At 45.4% G+C, this 20,291-nt stretch overlaps 1 protein-coding gene across 4 annotated transcripts in view; it reads right to left on the bottom strand.

Moving 5' to 3' along the window:
* rerea (arginine-glutamic acid dipeptide (RE) repeats a) overlaps positions 1 to 20,291 on the bottom strand; it is a 121,710-nt gene that overhangs the window by 60,207 nt on the left and 41,212 nt on the right. For all 4 annotated transcript variants that reach the window (XM_034144811.1, XM_034144812.1, XM_034144813.1 and 1 more), the window contains 2 exons: positions 9,559 to 10,060; positions 1,097 to 1,167 (listed from right to left, as the gene is read on the bottom strand). In XM_034144811.1, the coding sequence (XP_034000702.1) occupies positions 1,097 to 1,167; positions 9,559 to 9,916 (429 nt within the window). In that variant the 5' untranslated portion in view covers positions 9,917 to 10,060. The remainder of the gene's footprint in view (positions 1 to 1,096; positions 1,168 to 9,558; positions 10,061 to 20,291) is intronic.

The raw sequence follows: 20,291 nt of genomic DNA, 5'->3' as shown, positions 1-20,291 counted from the left end.
ACATTAAATGGCAGCCACATTACTGCCAACCTGCAGCAAAATGTGTTCCGCATGCATGGCAGCTGGAAACCTTACAAAGCATCAATTAAAAACAATCAATTTAATGCCTCACCGGTAGGTTAACATTTGGTGAACCCTAGATGGAAAATTCACTCCGCCAAAAGAAACACTTGTATGGTTCCACTGACCTCTGTGGAAATCCAATATGGAGCAAACAATTTGTATTCGACATGTAAAATCACCCAGTTTGATAATATAGCATTTCAAGATTATATATTGATCTAAGATAGTCTGAATGGCTTGCAGGTAGCTGTGAGATATTCATGTTTTCTATAGCAGGCAGGATGTCACCGCATTTCAGTTACATCCTTTTTCATCAGCATGAACAAAGGCAAATCTGTCGGCTGACCTCAAATGCAACTTCCCCTTTAGCAAACATTGAAAACGCAGTGTGGGAAAATCAATTTGTCTGTCTGCGTGTGTGTATGATACATGTTAGGTGTCCTATTGCAGAGGAAACAAAGAGCCACTTCACTAAAATGACTGAGCCTGATGAATAAGCCATCCTCTGTAGCAAATTAAAAACGAATAACTTTCTTTATTCAGCAAAAGAGGCAATTTGGGCACATTAGGTTGTAAAATAAATCAATTAAAATCTGGTGACGGTGTCTTTCGTTAAATCAATTAAGTGCATCGACAAACATCTTTACTTCCATTACAGGCATTATTACACTGCCAGTGGATCGCAAAGGTGCTTAATATTCAAGCCTGATTCTCAGAGGGATTTCTTTCCACACAACCCGTTAAAAGAAAAAACCTCCGGACACAAACTGATTATAAATTACATTTCACTATGATTTTTATTCTAATCATTCTACAACAGTGAAACAAAAATGTGCGCACCAGAATCTCCTTATTACAGTGCACGCCACATTGGAGCCCTGATATCTTCTGGCATTTTTGCTCACTAGGAACAGCAGTTGTTTGTTTTGCAGCTTGTGACACGGATGGGTGAGCAGATTAGTGGTGAAACTGAGGCCAGTTCAAGGACACAAGGTCATAAAACCGGACACACAGGAAGTGAAGATGTACTCACCAGCTTGAAATCCTGAATGCTACAAATGAAATAGGGAGTGTTGGGCCGGCGACTTTCAATGTACACACAATCTGCAAGGGAGAGAAAAAGGGAAAATAGGTTAGCTTGAAAGAAGATGTTCACACTTCCCAAAGCTTCCACATAGAGTCAGTAATAGATGATTTTGGTTGCCATTACCTCTGCTGAAAAGACACTTTTCTCCTCGAGTCAAATTCAATTGGAATGTGAGTAATAGGATTAAGGACTTTTGGAGCGCTACAAGGTTGCCTTTCCAAAGCAAACATTACACCCAAGGGGAACTATGTTATTGTTCCACTTTGTATACACCAGTGAGTAATACTGGCTTTAACCCCGCCCCCCTCCTACAAAATGACATCTCCTGTCATCGCAGCTATACGGTACATGTTCAGCAACATTTGAGTTAGCTTAGCAATGAGACCCAAAAAAAAGAATTCACCTCAGGTTTTTAAAATGTTGCCAAATGACATAACCCTCCCAAGTGTTAAAGCAGCCTGCTCACATTGTGTGAGAGGAGGTGGCCCTGGCCGGCTGTGCTGCTAAATTGAATGTGACTGGTGGTATGGCCAGGTCGCGAACCCTCATCCCCTTAACAAAAACATTCACGCTGCAGAGGACAAAAACACACAGCCACTTCTGTGGAGAAGAAAGAGACGGGGGGGTGGGGGACACGGCTAATGGTTACAGCTAAGCCTGCCACAGTACTTTCAAGAAACAGCCAAGGGTTAGAATTATTAGAGAAAAAGAGATTTGAATCCACAAAAGGCAAATTAGCATAATAGTCTCCCGTTCACCTTTTGCTTTTAGCTGAAAGACAAAACCAGGCGTGATCAAACAAAGAGAAAAATAAAGATGTTTTTTAGTTTAAATAATAATCTGTCAAGGACAGTTCTTGTTTGTTTGACAGGAAAAGCATTTGAAAGCCACCGACACTTAATTGATTGAAATGTACAACACACATTGACCTTGCTTACAGATGGAAGCATTGCACCAAGCTCCTTGACTACTGGTTTGGCCTGTTGTTGGTGCAGCAGAGCGAAGCACTCTCGCTCACATTAACAAACACACACACAAAAGGCCATAAACACAGATACTATCTTAAGCTTTGTCTCAAAAAAGCTACCATAGGTAACATTTGCACTGACAACACAAACGTGCCTGTGCTCATTTCACCCACACAAATGCTGAGCTGTTCCTTGCACAAACACTCGGCTCCACTTTCCCTAACAAAAGATGAGCAGCCAAGCTTTTTTCAGTGACTGACAGTGCCATCATCTGTTATTTATTTGTTTGTGTCAACAGAGTTATCGATCTGGCTGTGGTTTATCTTACCGCTTGCAGAGGAAAAGAGGGGTAGCAAAGATATTAAATGGCTCTGACACCCAAGATACCATTTGTAGAGGGGCTGCTGTGTGAACGAGTGCGTCTGTGAGATCATGGCCTTTGTTTTTGAGAGCGTGTTTTTGAGAGCGTGTGTGTGTGCGTGTGCGTGTGTGTGTGTGTGTGTAACCCCAGGGTGGGCTTGTTATCTGCTGTGGGCTGAATGAGCTGTTCCAAGGGGAGGGGGGGGTTTATCGCCCTTGCTGGCTCTGAGTGACGCATTATATCTCTCTCACTACTGCCCTGTTCTCGCTTTACCCTCTCCCTCCTTTTCCTCCCTCCTCTACACCATCCCTGGAAGTCATTTACAAGATAACATGAATGAAAATATCCATCAGTGCTATTGTGTGATCTTTGAGCAACACAGTGGCGTGGTGTGTGTGTTAAGAGAGACGGAGAGAAGCGGATAGAGGAGGAGGGAGCAATAAGAGGGAGAGGGGGAGGGCCGAGAACAAAAGAGACTAATCTAAATGAGATGACATGTTTCGGAGGAGTCAAATCGAAGGAATTAGGGTTTAGTGTCCCTTCACCTCGTCGGCACATTCATTTAGAGGGGCCAGATCTCTGTGTCTGCACCCCAGAGCGCACCACCAGGCATAAAGAGTCGACTGCGAGAGTGAAAAAGATAGGTTGGTGGGAAAAAAGCGAGAGAGGGATCTAGTTTAATCATTCACAGACAGCACGCAAGTCTATTCTTCGAACGTCAAGAGCACATTTTGAATTCATTCTGGGCACTAAAAAGTCGACTACCTCAAGGGCATTTCTCTGAAAACGACGTGAATCTCTGTGAATGTGAAAGTTAAAACCCACTTAATGCACCAGACTCAGCCGTTCCAACGAAAAGGAGGCTACGGAGCTCAGGGAGGTTTGGCGGGGTGAGGGTGGAGGGGGGGGGGGGGCTTGTCGAAGCGGGCCACAGGGTTCCTCCGGGGGTCTGCCTTGCTTGTTAGACATTCCTGCCATTTTGTGCATTTGGAAGTGGGTCTCCTCGCTCAAGTGGAGAAGAAGTGGAAAAGGGGAGGGACGAGAGGTTTGGCTGTGGCGGGGGTCTACGCGGGGGGATGGGCAGTTTTCTTTGGGGTTGAAGTGTGTGCTCGTTGGATGGATGTAGCCTTCGCTGTAGGAGGGAGGACCACAGCGGGGCCTTTGTAGTAGAGTGCTCTCACTCCCTCTGCAGCTGTTAACTTCTTCTCCACCCCACGATCCACTGCCACCACCCAGACAGATCGAGAGCAGAGAAAGTTCAATACTTTGACACGGGGAGATAATCGTGATGCCAGTGGCACTGACACCTGATCCTGGCGGTCACTGTTTCTCCAATTACATTGTCACTGCTGAGTTCAGACGACAGAATATTCATTGTTGTACCCTCATGACACACACACACAGCAATTTTCTCAGCTGTAGCCCTTTGTTCAGCCAGCCATTCTCTCATGGCTGCCAAGCATGCCTAATCTAAAACACACCTAGCCTCAGCAAAAGAGCCGTGTCCTACTCTCTGTATCAAGCTAAATAAGATGCTGTTTAATTTGCTGCAGCGTTTCAGCGGAGGGGAGGGGGAGTTCTTAGATAATATCAGCCTGGCTTTTTTTTTTAACGAGGCGAGCAACAATGGAAGAGTCACATTCTGAACACGGTTGTAAATGCCAATATTTTGTAAACAGTGGTTGGGCGGGTGGTTGGTGCTGTGGGATGAGATCAGCTTGTTTAAGCCGGGCCTGCAGGTGGTTACTGTTAGCCATGAGGCAGGACGCACCTGCATTGTTAAAAAAAGGGGTGCTAGGCTCAAACTTGCAGAGCGCACACACACACGGTGAAGAAGTGCAAGGCTTTAGCAGAGCTACCCCCTTGAGTGTACTGATCCTAAAATTAAATAGCACAAGGAATGCAATAATGGAACCACAGGGGTGTGAGGGGACTAGAGGGCCAAGATACAGAGAGCATGGACCAAAGAGGGAGACTGGTGTTATTACTGATCCAGCAGCAGCTCTGGGAGGGAGACCGGCTGATGACCAAGGCTGCCTTGTGCCACTTCCTGCTGGGCCGGTCCCAGTGGGGGAGCGTGACAGGCAGACAAGGCCTTGAGGCACACGGACACTTTGATTCTTTCCCAACTTTCCTTCCTCTCTCCTCAGCCACAAGCCCAACAACTCTCGCTTCTTCACACTGGAAAAGCAAGAGGGAAATACCTGGCAAGCGATAGCATCAGCTCTCTACAATAGGGCAGGCCTACAGCTGACTGAGCTCCTAAGGGAGAACAGAGGCTCTTTGACAATCCCCCCCCTCTTCCGCCTCTCGGCTAGCCCACGCTTTCTCATTTAGCAGTCGGCAGGTGGTTGGATTTCACTAAAAAGCCCTTTTCCCAGAGTCTCCAGCGTATGGAGAGATGAGAGAGCAGAGAGGGCTTTTAAAAATAGATCGCTTCAGTTAGCGACATGCTACAGATTCACACTGCTATTTCTTAATATAAGATGACTCCAAGGGCTTTTACCAATTGTTAGCTTGACTGAAAACATAGCTAGCCTTTTTAGCACACTTGATGTGCAATGCTAATTGAGCTCCAGCCTACGGTGTCTTGGCTCTTCTTGAATAATCGATCCAACACATACTGAACATTTGACAGGCTTCTCAAGAGGATCTGTACTGAAAGCAGAATTCAAATGGGTTGTGTTCCCATGAAATGGTTTTATTTTACTCTGAATAGAACATCCATCTGAAAAAAGGCCCTTTTGAGGTTTCAATTCTAGGGTACATTCATTATAATTCACGTTTAAAAGGTAAAGGTCATTGTGCTCCAAATGGCATAATGTAACAATATCTAAAGGTTTGGTTCTAGAGCAACAGCAGAGAATAGGTCAGTCAGCTAAGCCCCTACGCTGGCTGTCCTGGTAAAGCGAGACACTTCAAAATGCTATTGCAGGGTATAAGCAGGAATCCTGAAGTCAAATGTAATACCTTTTAAGACCTTTTTTTAAGACCCTTTCCATACATTTGAAGACCTCATCGCCACTTTGAGTTTTAACCGCTTACATTGTGAGGTACATTTTACCTCACATTTACTATATACAGTATTGACTGTCCTTCCTCCTTATCTTCCAACCATTTGGACGCAAACTTGCATTTCCCCATAACGATGTTGTTTAACAACCGGCGTGAACGGACCTTCGCGCGCTATCAAGCAGTGAGCGTGCGATGTCCTGTTCAGATGACGTCAAATCCAACGGGATGCCATAAATAAACTACACAGAATCACACTACACTCCTACGCAATGATTACATTCAGGCACACTTCAGAATACAACCTCTTTGGACAATTTATATACTTATTGAAAACCAGCTACAAAATGTAATACCTTGGAAAATGCCGTTTAATACTTTTTAATAGCCTTCATTTTCGCTAAATTGATTTATCAACTTTTAATACTTTTTAAGACCCCGCGGACACCCTGTATTGTATTATAAAGCTTGTAGAACAATTTATATTGGAAGATGTAGTTTGGTAGAATAAAAACAATTCTTACATGAGTACTGTTTAAAAGAAGGTGTGTTGCTTATCGTAACAACTGGGTTTGGAGAAATACATTCATCTTTTTCAAATGTAGTTTTTGCACCTCAAGTCATGTGACGTCTAGTTTCATTATATTCAATGAGATATCTCTACGCCTCATACTCTGCAACTTACACCAAAACAAACTAGATTGATAAAGAGCACTACAGGTAAGAGGAAGAATACGCATTTTACATTTCAGGATGAACTGATCCTTTGAAGAAATACTCCCCCAACCCTTTGTCCCAAGCGTCTGAATTTCCCCGCCTATCCAAATAAGCAGTAATGGCGATAATCATTATATACGACGTGAGGAAAATTACAGCCGACATATATTAAAGAGAGAAAAAAGAAAATACACAAAGAACATGGCAGGTTTGTGTGACTGCCAACAGTCGGTCCTGAGTTAGAGGAAAAGGAGGAGGAGAGGGGGGCTGGTTATCTAGCTCTACATGTGTGACAGACATACTCCTGCTGCACTGTGAGCGTACAGTGACACACAAACACACACACACACACACAGACATATACACACACTCCCCAGGGTTCTGTGGTGGCTGCGGAAAGAAGCGCCAGCTGTCCACATCAACTGCTCCCCCAACACTCATACACACAAGGTGTTTTTCTCAGACTAGCTCTGTATAATACACTGCACTACACTAACCTATCACTTTCAAAGAAGAAATTACTGAATGCAATCAAGTCTTTATCTCCCTGAAACTAAGTGGGCCGGCTGAGGCAGTAGTGTTGTGTGACATAAAAGCGAGGTAAAGGGGCAGAAGGAGTGGGGGGTGGGGGGGGCAGGTGGTTTCCATTAGCTCTCTCCATTTTAAACAGAGCAGCCAGCCAGTCAGTTAGGAAGGAAGGAGACATGCTATGGCAACCAGCCGCCTGCAGAGCCAGGCAGAGTCCTGCTGCAGTGGAGAGAAGGGATGAGCAATGTGTTTAGTGCTGTGCGTGCTGGACTGAGCCTGTGTGTGTTGAAGGAGTGTGCTTGTTATCGATATGAAGCGTGTCTGTGACTGTCATAAGCACGCTGTGAATGCGTTTGTGGGAGCATTTATACTGTTGAATGTGCAGAAATACTGGTTATCAGAGTACCATGTATGTGTTCGTACCGACACGTTTTTTGTGTGTCTCTTTGCTCCTAGGGTGTCTCATATTGATCCTCCCATGGCAGTGTGTATAATCTCCAGAGAGGGGATCTATAATATGGGGTGGGGGGGCGAGTGCAGAGAACAGGCTCTGGAGGTGCCTGGCCGGTCCTGGGGAAGTGGAGAGAGCTCAGCCACAGGGGAAACATCGATTAGGCATGTCTGTTTCCCCCGCATCAGGTTGTTCACCTCAGCACCCGGCCGTACCAGTGTCCCGGGACAGAGTCCGCTGGACACCACCCCAGACACACTCCTCCATCCTCTCATAACAGCAGCAGAGCTACAGTTAGCTGCAGGTCTAGCTATTGGCTGATTGCACGTCTCCTTCCAGCCTTCCTCCTCCAATCGATGTGCACTAAGCCGCCTGAAGCCATCTTCAAGGGATAGAAAGGCTGAGCAGAGAGATTGGAAGGTGGCTGGAGATTGGGAGTGTGCAGACCTTTTTCGATACCAGCCGACCTGTTATTTCTTTTGTAATGACATGGGCCTGTATGTTTTCAAAACTCCCTGACACAAAAGCAATCCAAACAGTATTTTGGTTCACATTTTCTTTCCTTTTCTGCATCGCTTATCATTACTGACTTCTTCCCTCTCCCCCCTGTCTGGGGTGGTGCAAATCCCTCTCCAGGGGTGGTTAGTTTTACATATTGTGTGTCACTCGACGGCTATAAAGCGATTTAACATTTAGTAAAGCATAATCCATTGCAGGCTTTGTGCCTGCCTAAGCTGCACACATCAAATCTGATTGCAAGAAGGCTGCTAGCACTGACCAAGCAGGAGGAGGAAAACAGGCACTGCACACGCACACATGCACACGCACACATGCACACACACAGCTTATCACTTGAACAATGAACAGAGGAGACAGCAGGAGGTCAGTGGCTGAGGTGGAGGATCTTCGGCGTTGACAATAGGAGGTAAATTACAAACTAGTGTACTGACGATGGGGCCACCCACTACCCAATCCTGGCTCATCCCTAATCCAAACCAATCTAATAGCAGCTCCAGTCTTTGTGGCGGGGGCAGGCTGTGGCACTCGGCTGCTTTAGGCCTGTCTAACTAATTGAAGGAGAAGACATGAAACATAAATATTACCCATCAACCACACACTGTCAGTACTTTGTGCTTGGATGTGGAAATATAAATATTCGGCAGGGCTAATCCACTGAGACGCTTGACTTTGTTTATATGCCTTTTGAATGTTTCATTGATGTGACTGACTGCCTCCGTTTTTTTTTATAACCCCCTCTCTCTACTCCCTCCTCTCCGCATGGTTAAGTATGAGACAAAGCGCCGGTGCTCTCTCTATTAAACATGAAATGCGGTGCAAGAAAATGCTTGAATGCAGTCAGTTGCAGAGAGTTACAGAAATAGCGAGTGAGCAACAACAACACTTGGGTTCAGTGTGACTGCTTGCTTGAGGACCTCCACTGATACCAGAGCAGAGATAATTTAGCCGACAAGATTACGCAGCTAGAAGGCGAGTGTGGGGTGGGGGGGGTCTCGCTGTTTCACTGCACCCACTCCAAATTGTCCCTTTAGTTGTTGAAAAGAAAAAGCAGGGCTGAATCTTTGTGTGTATGGGTAGCTAGGTGGAGAAGAAAATCACCTCACACACTGGCTGTAATTTCCTACATCTTCCTATTAAGTACCAAAGCAATGTGGGCCGCCCCCTGCTACTTGACCTTTTGCTAGCTGCTAGATAAACGAAAAGGCTATGATGGCGGCAATAATTAAGTTGCAAGGTGGTAGCAGCGAGAACCGTCTACACACACATGAATAGATATCCTGACATACTCCTGGCAGTGAGTGTTGACATTCCCCTCGCTAATATAAGCATTTTTTTAAACAGTAGGTGAAAGAGAGGCTATGTTTACAGCTGCGGAAAAGGTTGGCCCCCTTTTTTGCATCAGACATAATAAAGACACTGCACTGCAGTTTAAACATCTCTACAGGAAACTAGAGTACATTTTTGCCCCAGAGAAGCATTCTTTCAGTGAGTCAGATGGTGCTTGGATGAAATCATGATCATGGCTGTCGTCACTATCACATCATCTAGTGAAGCACCACTTTGCTTTATTGACTTAGGCTAAGACAAAGCAGAGACTGGGTCAACTTGAAATTGATTGTATGATGCATTGGCCTCTAGCCTGAGGGAGAGCTTCTGCTGGTAGAGAGCTGCTACTCTGGAGAATCTGCGATAACTCTGCAGCGTATTGCAACTGAGATTTAAGAACATTAATTGAATTCTTAGGTATAACAAAGTTCGATATAGTGAATGGGATGTTAAGAAGTTGACTATCAGTAAACTGGGATAATTGCAGATAAGTGGACACATTACATTAGCCATGGCGAGGACTTACCTCCGGGTCTGTAAACAACATCGTCTTCTGTGATGAAGGAGGTGATTTCTCCGTTCTCTGTGCGCTCGTAGCGTGATTTCTTTTTAGGCGTCTTCTTCTTGCCTTTCTTGCCGGCCTCCTCGCCCATGCCGTTCACTCCACCTGGGGTGCCATTTTCGTTGTCCTCATCCTCACTGTGGTCGCTCTCTGCATAGTTCTTGGCCCCGCCTTCCAGCGTACAGCTGCGTCGGGGCCTGGAGCTCTCGCTCTCACGGTCGGCGTCCAGCCGGCGAGACTTACCAGACTCTCTCTTGTCCCTATCCCTGTCTCTATCTCTGTCCCGCTCTTTCTCTCTCTCCTTCTCTTTGTCGGCCGTCATGATCCGCCACGTGCCTTCCTCAGTCCTCTCACGGCTGGGCCTCCGTGAAAGGTAGACTGTGAGCCTGGGCTTCAGTCTTCTGAATTTACCAGTCAAATCCAGGGAAAATTTGGCCACACCAACAACCCCAGTGTTTCAGAAAAGCTGTGGACAAGAGAAAAAAGGACAATTAGCATATACCCATGTCAAAAACCACTATCCTTACAGTTAATAAGCTACAAGTAGAAATGGTTGTTTTGTGCTGGAGGATATTTTTTGTGGGTGAGAAATACAAGATTAGTTCCCAGAGATCAGGCAGCTGTGCTGACTCTTCTCAACATCACAGTGATTGTTGGCACTCCCCTCAACAATCATGTATACTCTGGAGAGCACTGAGTAGCTTTATCAAAGAACAGCATCTCTGAGCTTCCTGCTCAAACAGACTTCAATTCTTCCAGAGAGGCAGTAAAACAGATTTATTAAAGGGTAGAAATTGTAAAAAAAAAAAAAAAAAAAAAAGAGAGAGTGAGAAAAACCACAACGACAAGCGCTGTAAACACAATAGGCTTAAGGGAAGTCGTAAGTGAATAAGCATAAAGAGCTAGTGCTGCATTGAGGATGAGGCTGGCAGCCAATAGAATTCCTCAGAGATAATGTGTCGAGGGGCTTTTCGCACAAGACTCTGCTTGTCGTTTGCAATGCCACGGGAGACGCAGCATAAAACTCAATGACGGAGTTAACTGGCTAGCTTCTCTGCAGACCATCTGTGATGACACCAGGCTCAATTTTTACTCATCTGTGCACGTCTGTGTGTGTGTGTGTGTATGTGTACTCTGGCTTACTGGACTGAACCCCACACCACCCTCCTCCCTGGCTGACAGTCACCACTGTGTTAATATAAAGTGACAGCTCTGGAGGGAAGAACACAGCAGTCCGCTGGGTAAGGAAAGGGAGAGGGGAGAGGCTGAGTCAGTCATTTACCACGGCCGGTCTGCTGCCATTTTCAGCTATCGTAAGAAAAAAGGAACCCAGCTACTGCTCTCTCTCACGCCGTAATGAAATCCTCCATAAACAGTGAAGTCGGAAAAACAGCACGCCTTCTGCTCCACACTGCCCAATCACACTGTGCCTACAAGGGAGGCTTCTCATTTACTGCCAGTGTTTACCCCTCCACCCCCACCGCAACAAATTAACTAGAAATAGTTATTACAGCCCCCAGAGGGATCAGACCAGGCAATCAGCACTACGTTACCATGGTGGTGATAGCCGGGTTGGAGAGTGAAAAAACGGGGGGAGGGGGGGGGTAATTGAGCCAGGTAGCAGACTTTGAGTGAAAATGACACATCAGTGCATTTATTGAGAGGACTGACAAAATGTGTAATGATAGAGGGAAAGAAAAAAGGTAGAAGAAAGGATGTTGGCACACACACAGACACACGTATCCACACACAATGAAGGGCGTTTGACTACAGCGCTCCTCAGCAGCGGGTGCTGTCATCTCGTGAGCAGACACCAACTGACAGGGCAGCTGCTCTTGTCGTCGGCTTCAACACAAACACCGGGCCTGATTAAACCGCAGCCTCGTCACAGCCCCATTAATCACCTAATGATGAGTTACCACGGCGACCACTGGGCTGCCGGCATATACACACACACACACACACATTAGTACACACCGTGGACGTGAGGGCTCGAGAGTTTTCATGCATTGTGTAAGGGCGCGCACATGGTCGGATATACACCTCCATTGGTGTGCCAAAATACATACTGTGCCCCCTCCTGTGTCCATATCCAGCAGCATGCCTGGGAGGTGTGAGGAACATGAAAACATTGATGAAGGTAACATTTGATAGCACAGTTCTAATCCTGGGAGCTGCCAGAATCTGTGTATGAGCTAAGCACCTCTTCTTCCCTCTAATCAGTAACATAAGCCTCTTCCAGCGAGAGCAACGAGGACCCTGAACTGCTGCGGATGGAGGGCTGGCCCCGCTTTCCTTTGATGTTGTGGACTGCTAAAAGCCTCCATAAGTATCTTTACAATCTAGGTGCTATTAGTTTGCATCTGGATACACTTTACACAACTGCCTCATTACAAAGTCTGTATATCCAATTACCTTGCTGACGTTAACATGATTGTACTTACAAAATTCCTCACACGGACATGCGCTCGCTCTTAATTGTCTTTTACTAGTCAATTAACATTATGTCCCAGTGTCTGTGGTTAATTTGTTGCACATCAGTAGCTGTCGTCTGATGCAGATAAAAGAGCAAGTTGCAAAAACAAACTGCGTGAGTAAAAAGGAGTGACTCAGTGTGAAGTGAAGTGGTAACACTGTGGCAATGAAAAGTCATAATGTATTGATGGCTGACGGGGAAGAAAAGAGAAAGTGAGACAGAGAGAGAAAGCGAGGGGGAAGGCTCTCCACCCACAGCCGGGGAAACAAAGTGCTTAGTAGAAAGCAGCGCTGGCTGCCGGGCCGATGAATAACGCTGCGAGGGGGCAGGTGAGGTTTGGAGCTATTACACATCAATCACTGGGCCAGGACCCTTTGAAAGATACCAGCTGTCTTAATGGAAAAGAGAAGGAGGGGGCAGTGGCTGGAGAGGGGTTCAGGGGGTCTCAGGCAACGTCACCCTAATCCACAATTTACATTAGTGCAATGGAGTCAAGGACTAGCAGCCAGCAGGACCCTGCGCCAATACATTTCTCTTTTCCAAGGCTGTTGAAATGAGACCTCTGGCCTGAAAAACCACACAGTTTGTGGCTCGATTAACACATCATCCCCCACAATGGCCACACAGCAGCTTTCTGTGGCTAAACACAGCGATTTTTTTTTTTGCTCTCTCTTCATTTTCCAAACAGCCTTTTGAAAAGCTATGTTTTATTCATTCCAATCACTCCCACATTTACCCACATCCAAGCTCATCGCTGGAGTTTTAATCAAAACCTGTCCAAGGATTAACATCCAAATGAACACGCTTTGCTTCAGTACCTATAGAGCCGTAGTGTTTTTTTATTTGTATCCTGCCAAATCTTTGTAATTGATTATCTTGGATTGTAAATGTGCACATATTGGACATTATTTCATAAAGCATTATATTAAACATATAGAAATGTCTACATTTAAATGCAAAATAGATTTGAACAACAATGCCACCCACCCAGCGATCCAATTGGTTTAGGGAGAGTCACTAAAGAAGTCATTCGTGGCATATTCAATTGGAGAATTATGAAGTAGTAAAATGTGATTGGCAAGGATTTAGGGTGGGCTTTGCAAAAGGATTGAATGAAATTCTCGCCTGAATGCAGATTAGAGGAGAACAATGTTAGCATGAATATACCAGGGTTATTAACAATGAGGGCAACTCAAATTGATCCGAATAAACCAGCCAGATCTTCAGCAGTGCACAGATCCTAGCTGTGGTGATGTGGAGCTGCAGCAGGTTTTCATCAGCTCCAATCCATTACTCCAGTACGATCTAATCCAAGCTGCCATCCCAGCCCCTCAGAAACAACAGCACAGTGAAAGGCTCAGCTGGAGGCGAGGGGTAGGCCACTTCACGAGGGATTCTCTGTGGTCTCTGCACGCTGCCTGCTTTGTCTTACCTGCCGCAATCATGGCCTACTCTATTCTCCGAGGCCATCTCTGTTTTAGTTCACATTGGCGGGGCAAAGACAATTGTCTGCTCCACTTGTTTTTCAATTCACTGATGAGTAACTAAATCTTTTTTCCCTCTGCTAAAGCTGTGCTCACAAAGCATCTATTTTTAGTCTGCATCCGGGGTTAGTTTAGTAGGTAAAAGCCACGCTCGAGAAAAGATTGCTTGGGGCTTTCCAACATCAACATTTAAACCTGCCTAGAGACTACCATGGTAAAAGGAATAGCTCGGCTGCACGAGAACAGATTCTCATGCACAATGACACCGGGTGCAACAATAAACTATCGCTGTCTAGAAACATAAGGACAATATACAAAATCTCCCTGGGCAGAGAATAGCTTCTTTCTTCAATATAACAGGATACCAATAAGTCGAACATATTCTCTGTCCAGTCCACAGATACTTTCAACCACAGACACGAGGATCAGACTCAGTGCTCCACAGGCTTTAAGCCTTCCCTCCATCTCTAAAGGAAAGCTAAATCCTCCTCTAGTCCCCGTTTGTGTGCTCTCTCTGAGAGCTCCAAATGGCCCTGAGGGGGCCCCTCCACAACCCAAGGTGTCCATTATCTACAGGGTCTGTGAGCAGGACTTCATTTCGCAGCCTAATACCAGCTACTTGAAGACGCAGTCCCTCTCAGTCTGGCAGGAGGAAGCTGAAGGCCATTTCAGCAGCTCTGACTGCTTCACCGGGCATCATGTTTAGACACGGCTCCTGAGGGAAATGCCAGGGTTGTCTATTGTCAACCTTCCCTTTTCCTTTGGACGAGCCACTCCTGAGAAATGTAATTGTGAGCCGGCCAGTAAAGGACCTCTCCCAATGTGTCATTGATAAGAGAGGCAGCAGAATGTGAGGTATGTGGCGGCAGACAGCGCTATCATGGAGGTGGCTATTAATTGAGTTTGCCTGTAGATTTGTGGGCTGCCTATTTTGCGGTGTGAATAAAGTGTCTGATTTGAAAGGATTTCTAGTGTCTTTTACCTCCCGAGAGGCACTGACAATTCAATTTTTTGGTGAATTATCCTGTTGTAATGGAAATGTACTCAGAGGTAAAGCTGGGGTCAGGAGAGATATAAATATGCACTAGGGACACATTCAGGCCTGACTTGCACTTAAATATCTGTATCATATATGTTTCTTTGTGCATTTATCTCTATAAAATGGAGCAGAGCTGTGAAAGAGGGAGGGGAAATTGAGTTGCATGATATTTTCTCAATCAGATGTGTATAGTTAAAAGATTTACTGGGAAAGGGGGGGGGGGGGGGGGAAGCAACAGTGATTTTGTCCTATGTTGGAGTGAAAGGACTCTTGAGATTTAAGTATTTGAGCACTCAATCATGCACCACTTGCACTGATATTCTGCAATCAAACATCCCCACTCTTCTTCCAAGCTCTGCCTATCAGCTTAACGATCCTATCAGTCAGTTCGACTCCAACTGGTAGTCTAAATGAGCGTGGGTAAGGAGGAAATGTGTTCATATGGCTGCTCTATATCCTCCAGCTCCTCTAATCACTATGCCACAGAGTGACGTTCCAGCACAGAGGGAAAAAAACAACATAAATAGATGAGAGTGACGGATAAGACAGCTCTGAGGTTTCAGACTGACAGCACAGGCAGGCAGGGGCACTGAAGGATGTCTTCAAGAACATTTACCAAAAACAAAGCCATTAGGTCAGCACACAAAACCATTTTTCCGCCTTAATTATTTAGCTATGTGGTGGCAAACTCTTCCCTGTTCTCGAGCAGATGGTCGGGGTGGATAAGGACGGGGAGGAGGGGGGGGGGACTCCCTCTATTCAATGTCTTATAATGATGCGAGCCAAAAAACACCTCCACCTCGAGATACCAAAGGATGGTATTACCTCTAATTAGGAAGGGCTATTATTTGATATGCAAACGCCTCTCATCAAAACACAAACAAGAAACCCGACCAACCACGATTAACTGCCGTAGCAAAAATAAACACAAAGGATTTTACCTCCTCTTTTGTTTGTTACCCTCCATGCTAATTTCCGCATTCTAGCAAGCAGAGCTATAACCCACGAGTCCATGTGTGAGCACTGTAAATAGACGGCGTCAGTGAACCGGTTGGAGATGTGTTTGTTCAAGGAAAAAGAAAGCAGTCGGCGGTGGAGGTGACGAGGAGAGTGGAATATTCAGTGTAGCGTTCAGCCCTGTCATCCACCATCTCAGTCGTGCAGGCCAGTGATCCTAGGCAGAGGGGAAGCACCCTCTGCAGTGTGTAGGGGGGGGGGGTGTATAATGAATCATGAGTCTGTAGGGCCTCCATGCAACTAGCCACGCTACAGCTACAGACAGGTCTGTGTTGTAAATATTGCCTTATTCTGGATGCGTTTCCTCTCCCTCATCAAAAAGAGAGAAAAAAAACAGCTAGGGGGAAGTGGCCGGGAGTGATGAAAACGCTGCTGGAACAAGCAGGATCTGAGCTCAGAGCTCCCATATCCTCTGAGGACAGCTCATAAAACATGCAGTGACTGGGACTGGGCCTCTTACAGCAGCAGTGGCATTTTAGTGCCACACACCAACACACACGTAGGCTAGAAATGCACACAATTCATTTTAAAGTGTCGGACCTGCATGGTTTATTACCTGGACCACAAGCAAATGCTTAGGTCTTACCTTAAAAATACACAACAACTACAAAGGGTAACTATGTTCCATTAGCAGCAGGGGTCTAAAACAATAAGCTTTTAGGAAAAAAAGGAGAATAGAGGCTGGAAATGACGCAGTGTACTGTAGTGATCCACAGATTAACTCTGCCTGTTCATGTGTGAAATGGAGACTTGATCCCTGACTGATAGTGAGCTTTGCCTTAAGCAAACACAAGCTGCATATTTGTAATCTTTACAAACACATTCCAACTGCAATATATCGGATTACACATTGCAATTGTTCCTCTGTGTGACAAAAGTAGCACATTAAAAATGCTGCCCGACACAACGTAGCTGACTCTAAAGGCCTGGTGCCTGGTTTTAAAGTGAAGGTGAACGCAGTCGGCTGTGAGGCTGAGCTGCTGTGAATAAGCCTCAGATATTCCTGGAATGTTAATGTTAGGCTTTGACCATGGCAGCCTCTCCGACTTCACCTCTCATCACTGGGCCATTAATAACAATGAAAATACAATTTAGGCCTGTCTATGTCAATAACACTCACTTTTTAAATATAGAAGATATAAAATAAATGATTTTAAGAATGAAAAAAACAAAGAAGAAATACATTTATAGCGCCGGAGTAACTGCACTCAATTACCACGACGTTATGAGACACAATTGTTAACTAATCCCCTGCTTGCATTGTGTTTAAGCACACCATATGCTGTGCTCGTGCATAGGAAATCAGCCTCGGGTGCTTCTGCCATCGCAGTCGCTTAGTGGAAATCTAGGAGGACACCTTTGTGGAGCTACAGCCTTGTTAAAATAGCTTCCCACTGCATCTGCAGGCTTATAAAAAGCCACTGAGCATATTCACTACAGTACAGCATTCATCCAAGTGTACACACGTGTCAATCTAAACTGTGTTGGCCATTGACACGCACACTTACAAGCATACACATACATATATAAACAACACAAAATCTGCTGCTGAGCAACTGTATTTGCAGTGCAGGTCAGACTATGTGCTCAACCAATAAATGGCTGGAGTGTAATGTGCCTTGACCTTCTATCTTTCTTTCAGCAGCTCCTCACATATATTGCTGTCTCTCCTCATATATCACTCGGGCAAATGGCGCCCTTCACCCTGCTCCCTCCTGTCCCCTCCTTAAAAGGCTGAGGGGACATCCTGCTGTACTCAACTGACAGCTCTGGCAGCGTCCTCACCGAGCACAAGGGGAGGGGGAACAAGGCTCGTCGAGGGGAAATGCTGCAATGAATAATTATGTTTCATAACATGCCCCATCCCCCCCCCCCCTCCCTTATTTGCATCAAACAATAATTAATGGGGAACAGGGGGCACCGAAGAGTCTGCTTTTCCGCTTTCCAGAACAAGAGGGTCAATATGCCCTTCAACCCTTTTGTCTCTGCTCATCGTCAAAGCCTGAGACACCTCATCCCTCTAAACAAAATAAATACTCTTCGCTTATTTATGATACTAGTTGCTCTGCTGGAGAGAAAAAAGCCAGCAGTCCTGCTACTCTCAGCAAAACTGTCCGGATCACTTCACGCAGCAGTTCACTACTTCCATGTCCACACCTCTTCTCAGCAGGCAAACTCAACAATTCAATAATGAATATGAAATGCCTCCTAATTGATGTCTATGGGAGTTGGAGTGGCTGAAAATACAGGCTATCGGACATGGGCTCGACTTGATTAAGTTTTTGTTTCACGTATAAAAAAATAATCTCTGATCAGCAGTAGCAAAGCCAGTCCTGATCGAATTAGCTTTGCACTAAGAGCTCCATTGATCTTGGCACTCATCTGAGCAGATGAGACCCAGAGAGAAAGCCAGTAATCCAATAGCAGCGATGGGAAGTGCTTCAAGGACTATGCTGTGTTTACCCACCTATTTCCTACACAAAGAGGCAAGATGTTAGTGCACGCCAGTCACTGGTCTGATTGGAAACCACGGAGCCTTGGGAGCTCCGGTGAAATGAATAAGAGCCGCAGTGTGACCGAAAGCAAGGTACTTGAAAGCTGAAAGTAATTGCTTTCGCCATAGCGATCATGTAATGAGTAAACAGGATGAATCACGCGGAGCCAAGATCAGTGTTTAAATGAGCTGTGCGGTAACATTTGTGTCTTAATGTAGGCTTCACTTCATAATCCAAGCCAAAAATTCAAGGCAGACATCTATTTAAAGGGTGCATTCACTCCAATGTGAGGTTAGAAGAATCAATGTAGGGAAATCTGTCTTAACACTGTGATAACTTCATTGCGGCAAGCATTGATGCAAGCCTTCGCAATCAATTTTGCATGACATGAATGACATCAAACAAGAACCCAGAGGGCAGGGAGCATGTGATATGAAACAGAGCGAAACTAAGGTAGTGAAGGGCAAAATATACAGCTGTTTCACTTGTGGAAATAGTGAAGTGCGCCTCAATAGAATTGGCGATGTGCATTAGCCGTCTTTCTCACACACACACACACACACACCGGTAATCCATCAAGGATTCATGAGTGAATGCTCAGTAACACACTGAGTGCATTTCTCTGGCTCATATCACTGCAGCAAGAAAAGTGAGTGAGAACTCTTCAGCAGCCCACAGACACACCACAAACACACACTACTCTCATACCACACTAATAACCTTGGGCTGTCTACCAATGCCATGACTTTATGGAACAGTATGGGCTCTAAATAGAAGCTCCATTTCTCACCAGCAGTCAGTAACAGCTCTATTTCAGCCGCCCTGTCATTAAATATTTATCTTAGCAGAGTTGTCGATCATACCAAGGTGATAATCATTAAAAAAAATCGAAATCTGGGGGCTTGTTTCTGTCCAGTAGACCGCCTGTCTTCACCACTGTAGCAATAAAAGACCCTATTTAAAAAAAGATTATCTACAAGTGTTCCTTTAATCAGCGCATGGCGGGGCTCTAGAAATCTCTCAGCGACCGTCCCTGAGGAATACCTTTCTCTGAAGCCCTATCAGGCGGAGGATCTCCTTCACCGACAGCAGACTGAGTGGGAGCGAGTGTGTTTGAGGATGAAAAGATGTGCTGCTACCTTGCTATGATGTCCTCTCCAACAATCTCAGAACAAAGGCCTCCATTTTGAAGTGGAGTTATGATGGTGCGACGCTCTTAAAGTCCTCTGTTGCAGTGTGTCCTATTGCTTTCTATTCTCTTTGTTAGGCCGGTGTTTGTTATGCTAGTGAGATAAGCCACTGTTGTGGGTGGCTGCTGGGTGTACTACAGCAACCGGTGTACTGCTTGAGTGCCAAAGCCGACACTGTGGGAGGGATTGTGGGCGTTATAGATCACTAGGAGACAGATGTCCATTCTTGCCCCGGCGCTGACTCAAACACTAACCCCGAAAACCGTGTGTTTGCAAACTGAACTGCTTCCTGGTGGGTCTTAAGTTGATCTTTATCAGGCCAATAGAGTCAGCTCACTTTATCATAGCAACCTTCCTCTTTCACTGGCGCAGGGCTTAGCGGCTTTTTTTGTAATGAAACATAAGAGGTGGAAGTGTACTGTGCAACAGCCTGATAAACATTACAAGCTGTCTTGTGCAGGCAAACAAGCAACATGATTCTGAAAAAATGACACCAGGCTCGAGCAAACAAAGAAATGTGGGGATTGGATGAATGCAAAAAAACCATTAAATGAATATTGCAAATGCCTCTGGAGACGGATGACTGGCAGGGCATTGGCAAGACACAGCATCATTGTCTACAATGAGCGCATTGAGATTCTCCGCTGCACTAAATAAGTGTCATGCTCCAATAAACAGATTCAAACCCTTTGAGCATCTGTTGTCTTAAACTCTCCCTCTCTTTGTTTTACGGAGCGCCGTCACAGTTAATGATCTCCATTTTCCATATATGATTTACATGTTTGAAATGCTTAATTGAGCATACACAGGTTTCTAAAGCAACCATTACTGTCGAGCAGAATCAAAAAGAGCGTTTGGGCAAAGCTAAGGAATTTCATCTCAAAGGCAAGGTTGATCAAGAGGAAACAGACAAGGTATCAGCATATTGCCTTTCAGTTTCTTCTGGTTTACATATCTGGATTGTGCAGTCATCCCTTCCAGAGAGAACTACTGCCA

The sequence above is a fragment of the Trematomus bernacchii genome, unplaced genomic scaffold, assembly GCF_902827165.1.
Source record: "Trematomus bernacchii unplaced genomic scaffold, fTreBer1.1, whole genome shotgun sequence".
Classification (NCBI taxonomy): domain Eukaryota; kingdom Metazoa; phylum Chordata; class Actinopteri; order Perciformes; family Nototheniidae; genus Trematomus; species Trematomus bernacchii.
The sequence above is the reverse complement of the archived record's forward strand: the minus strand, read 5'-3'. Positions and strand labels throughout refer to the sequence as shown.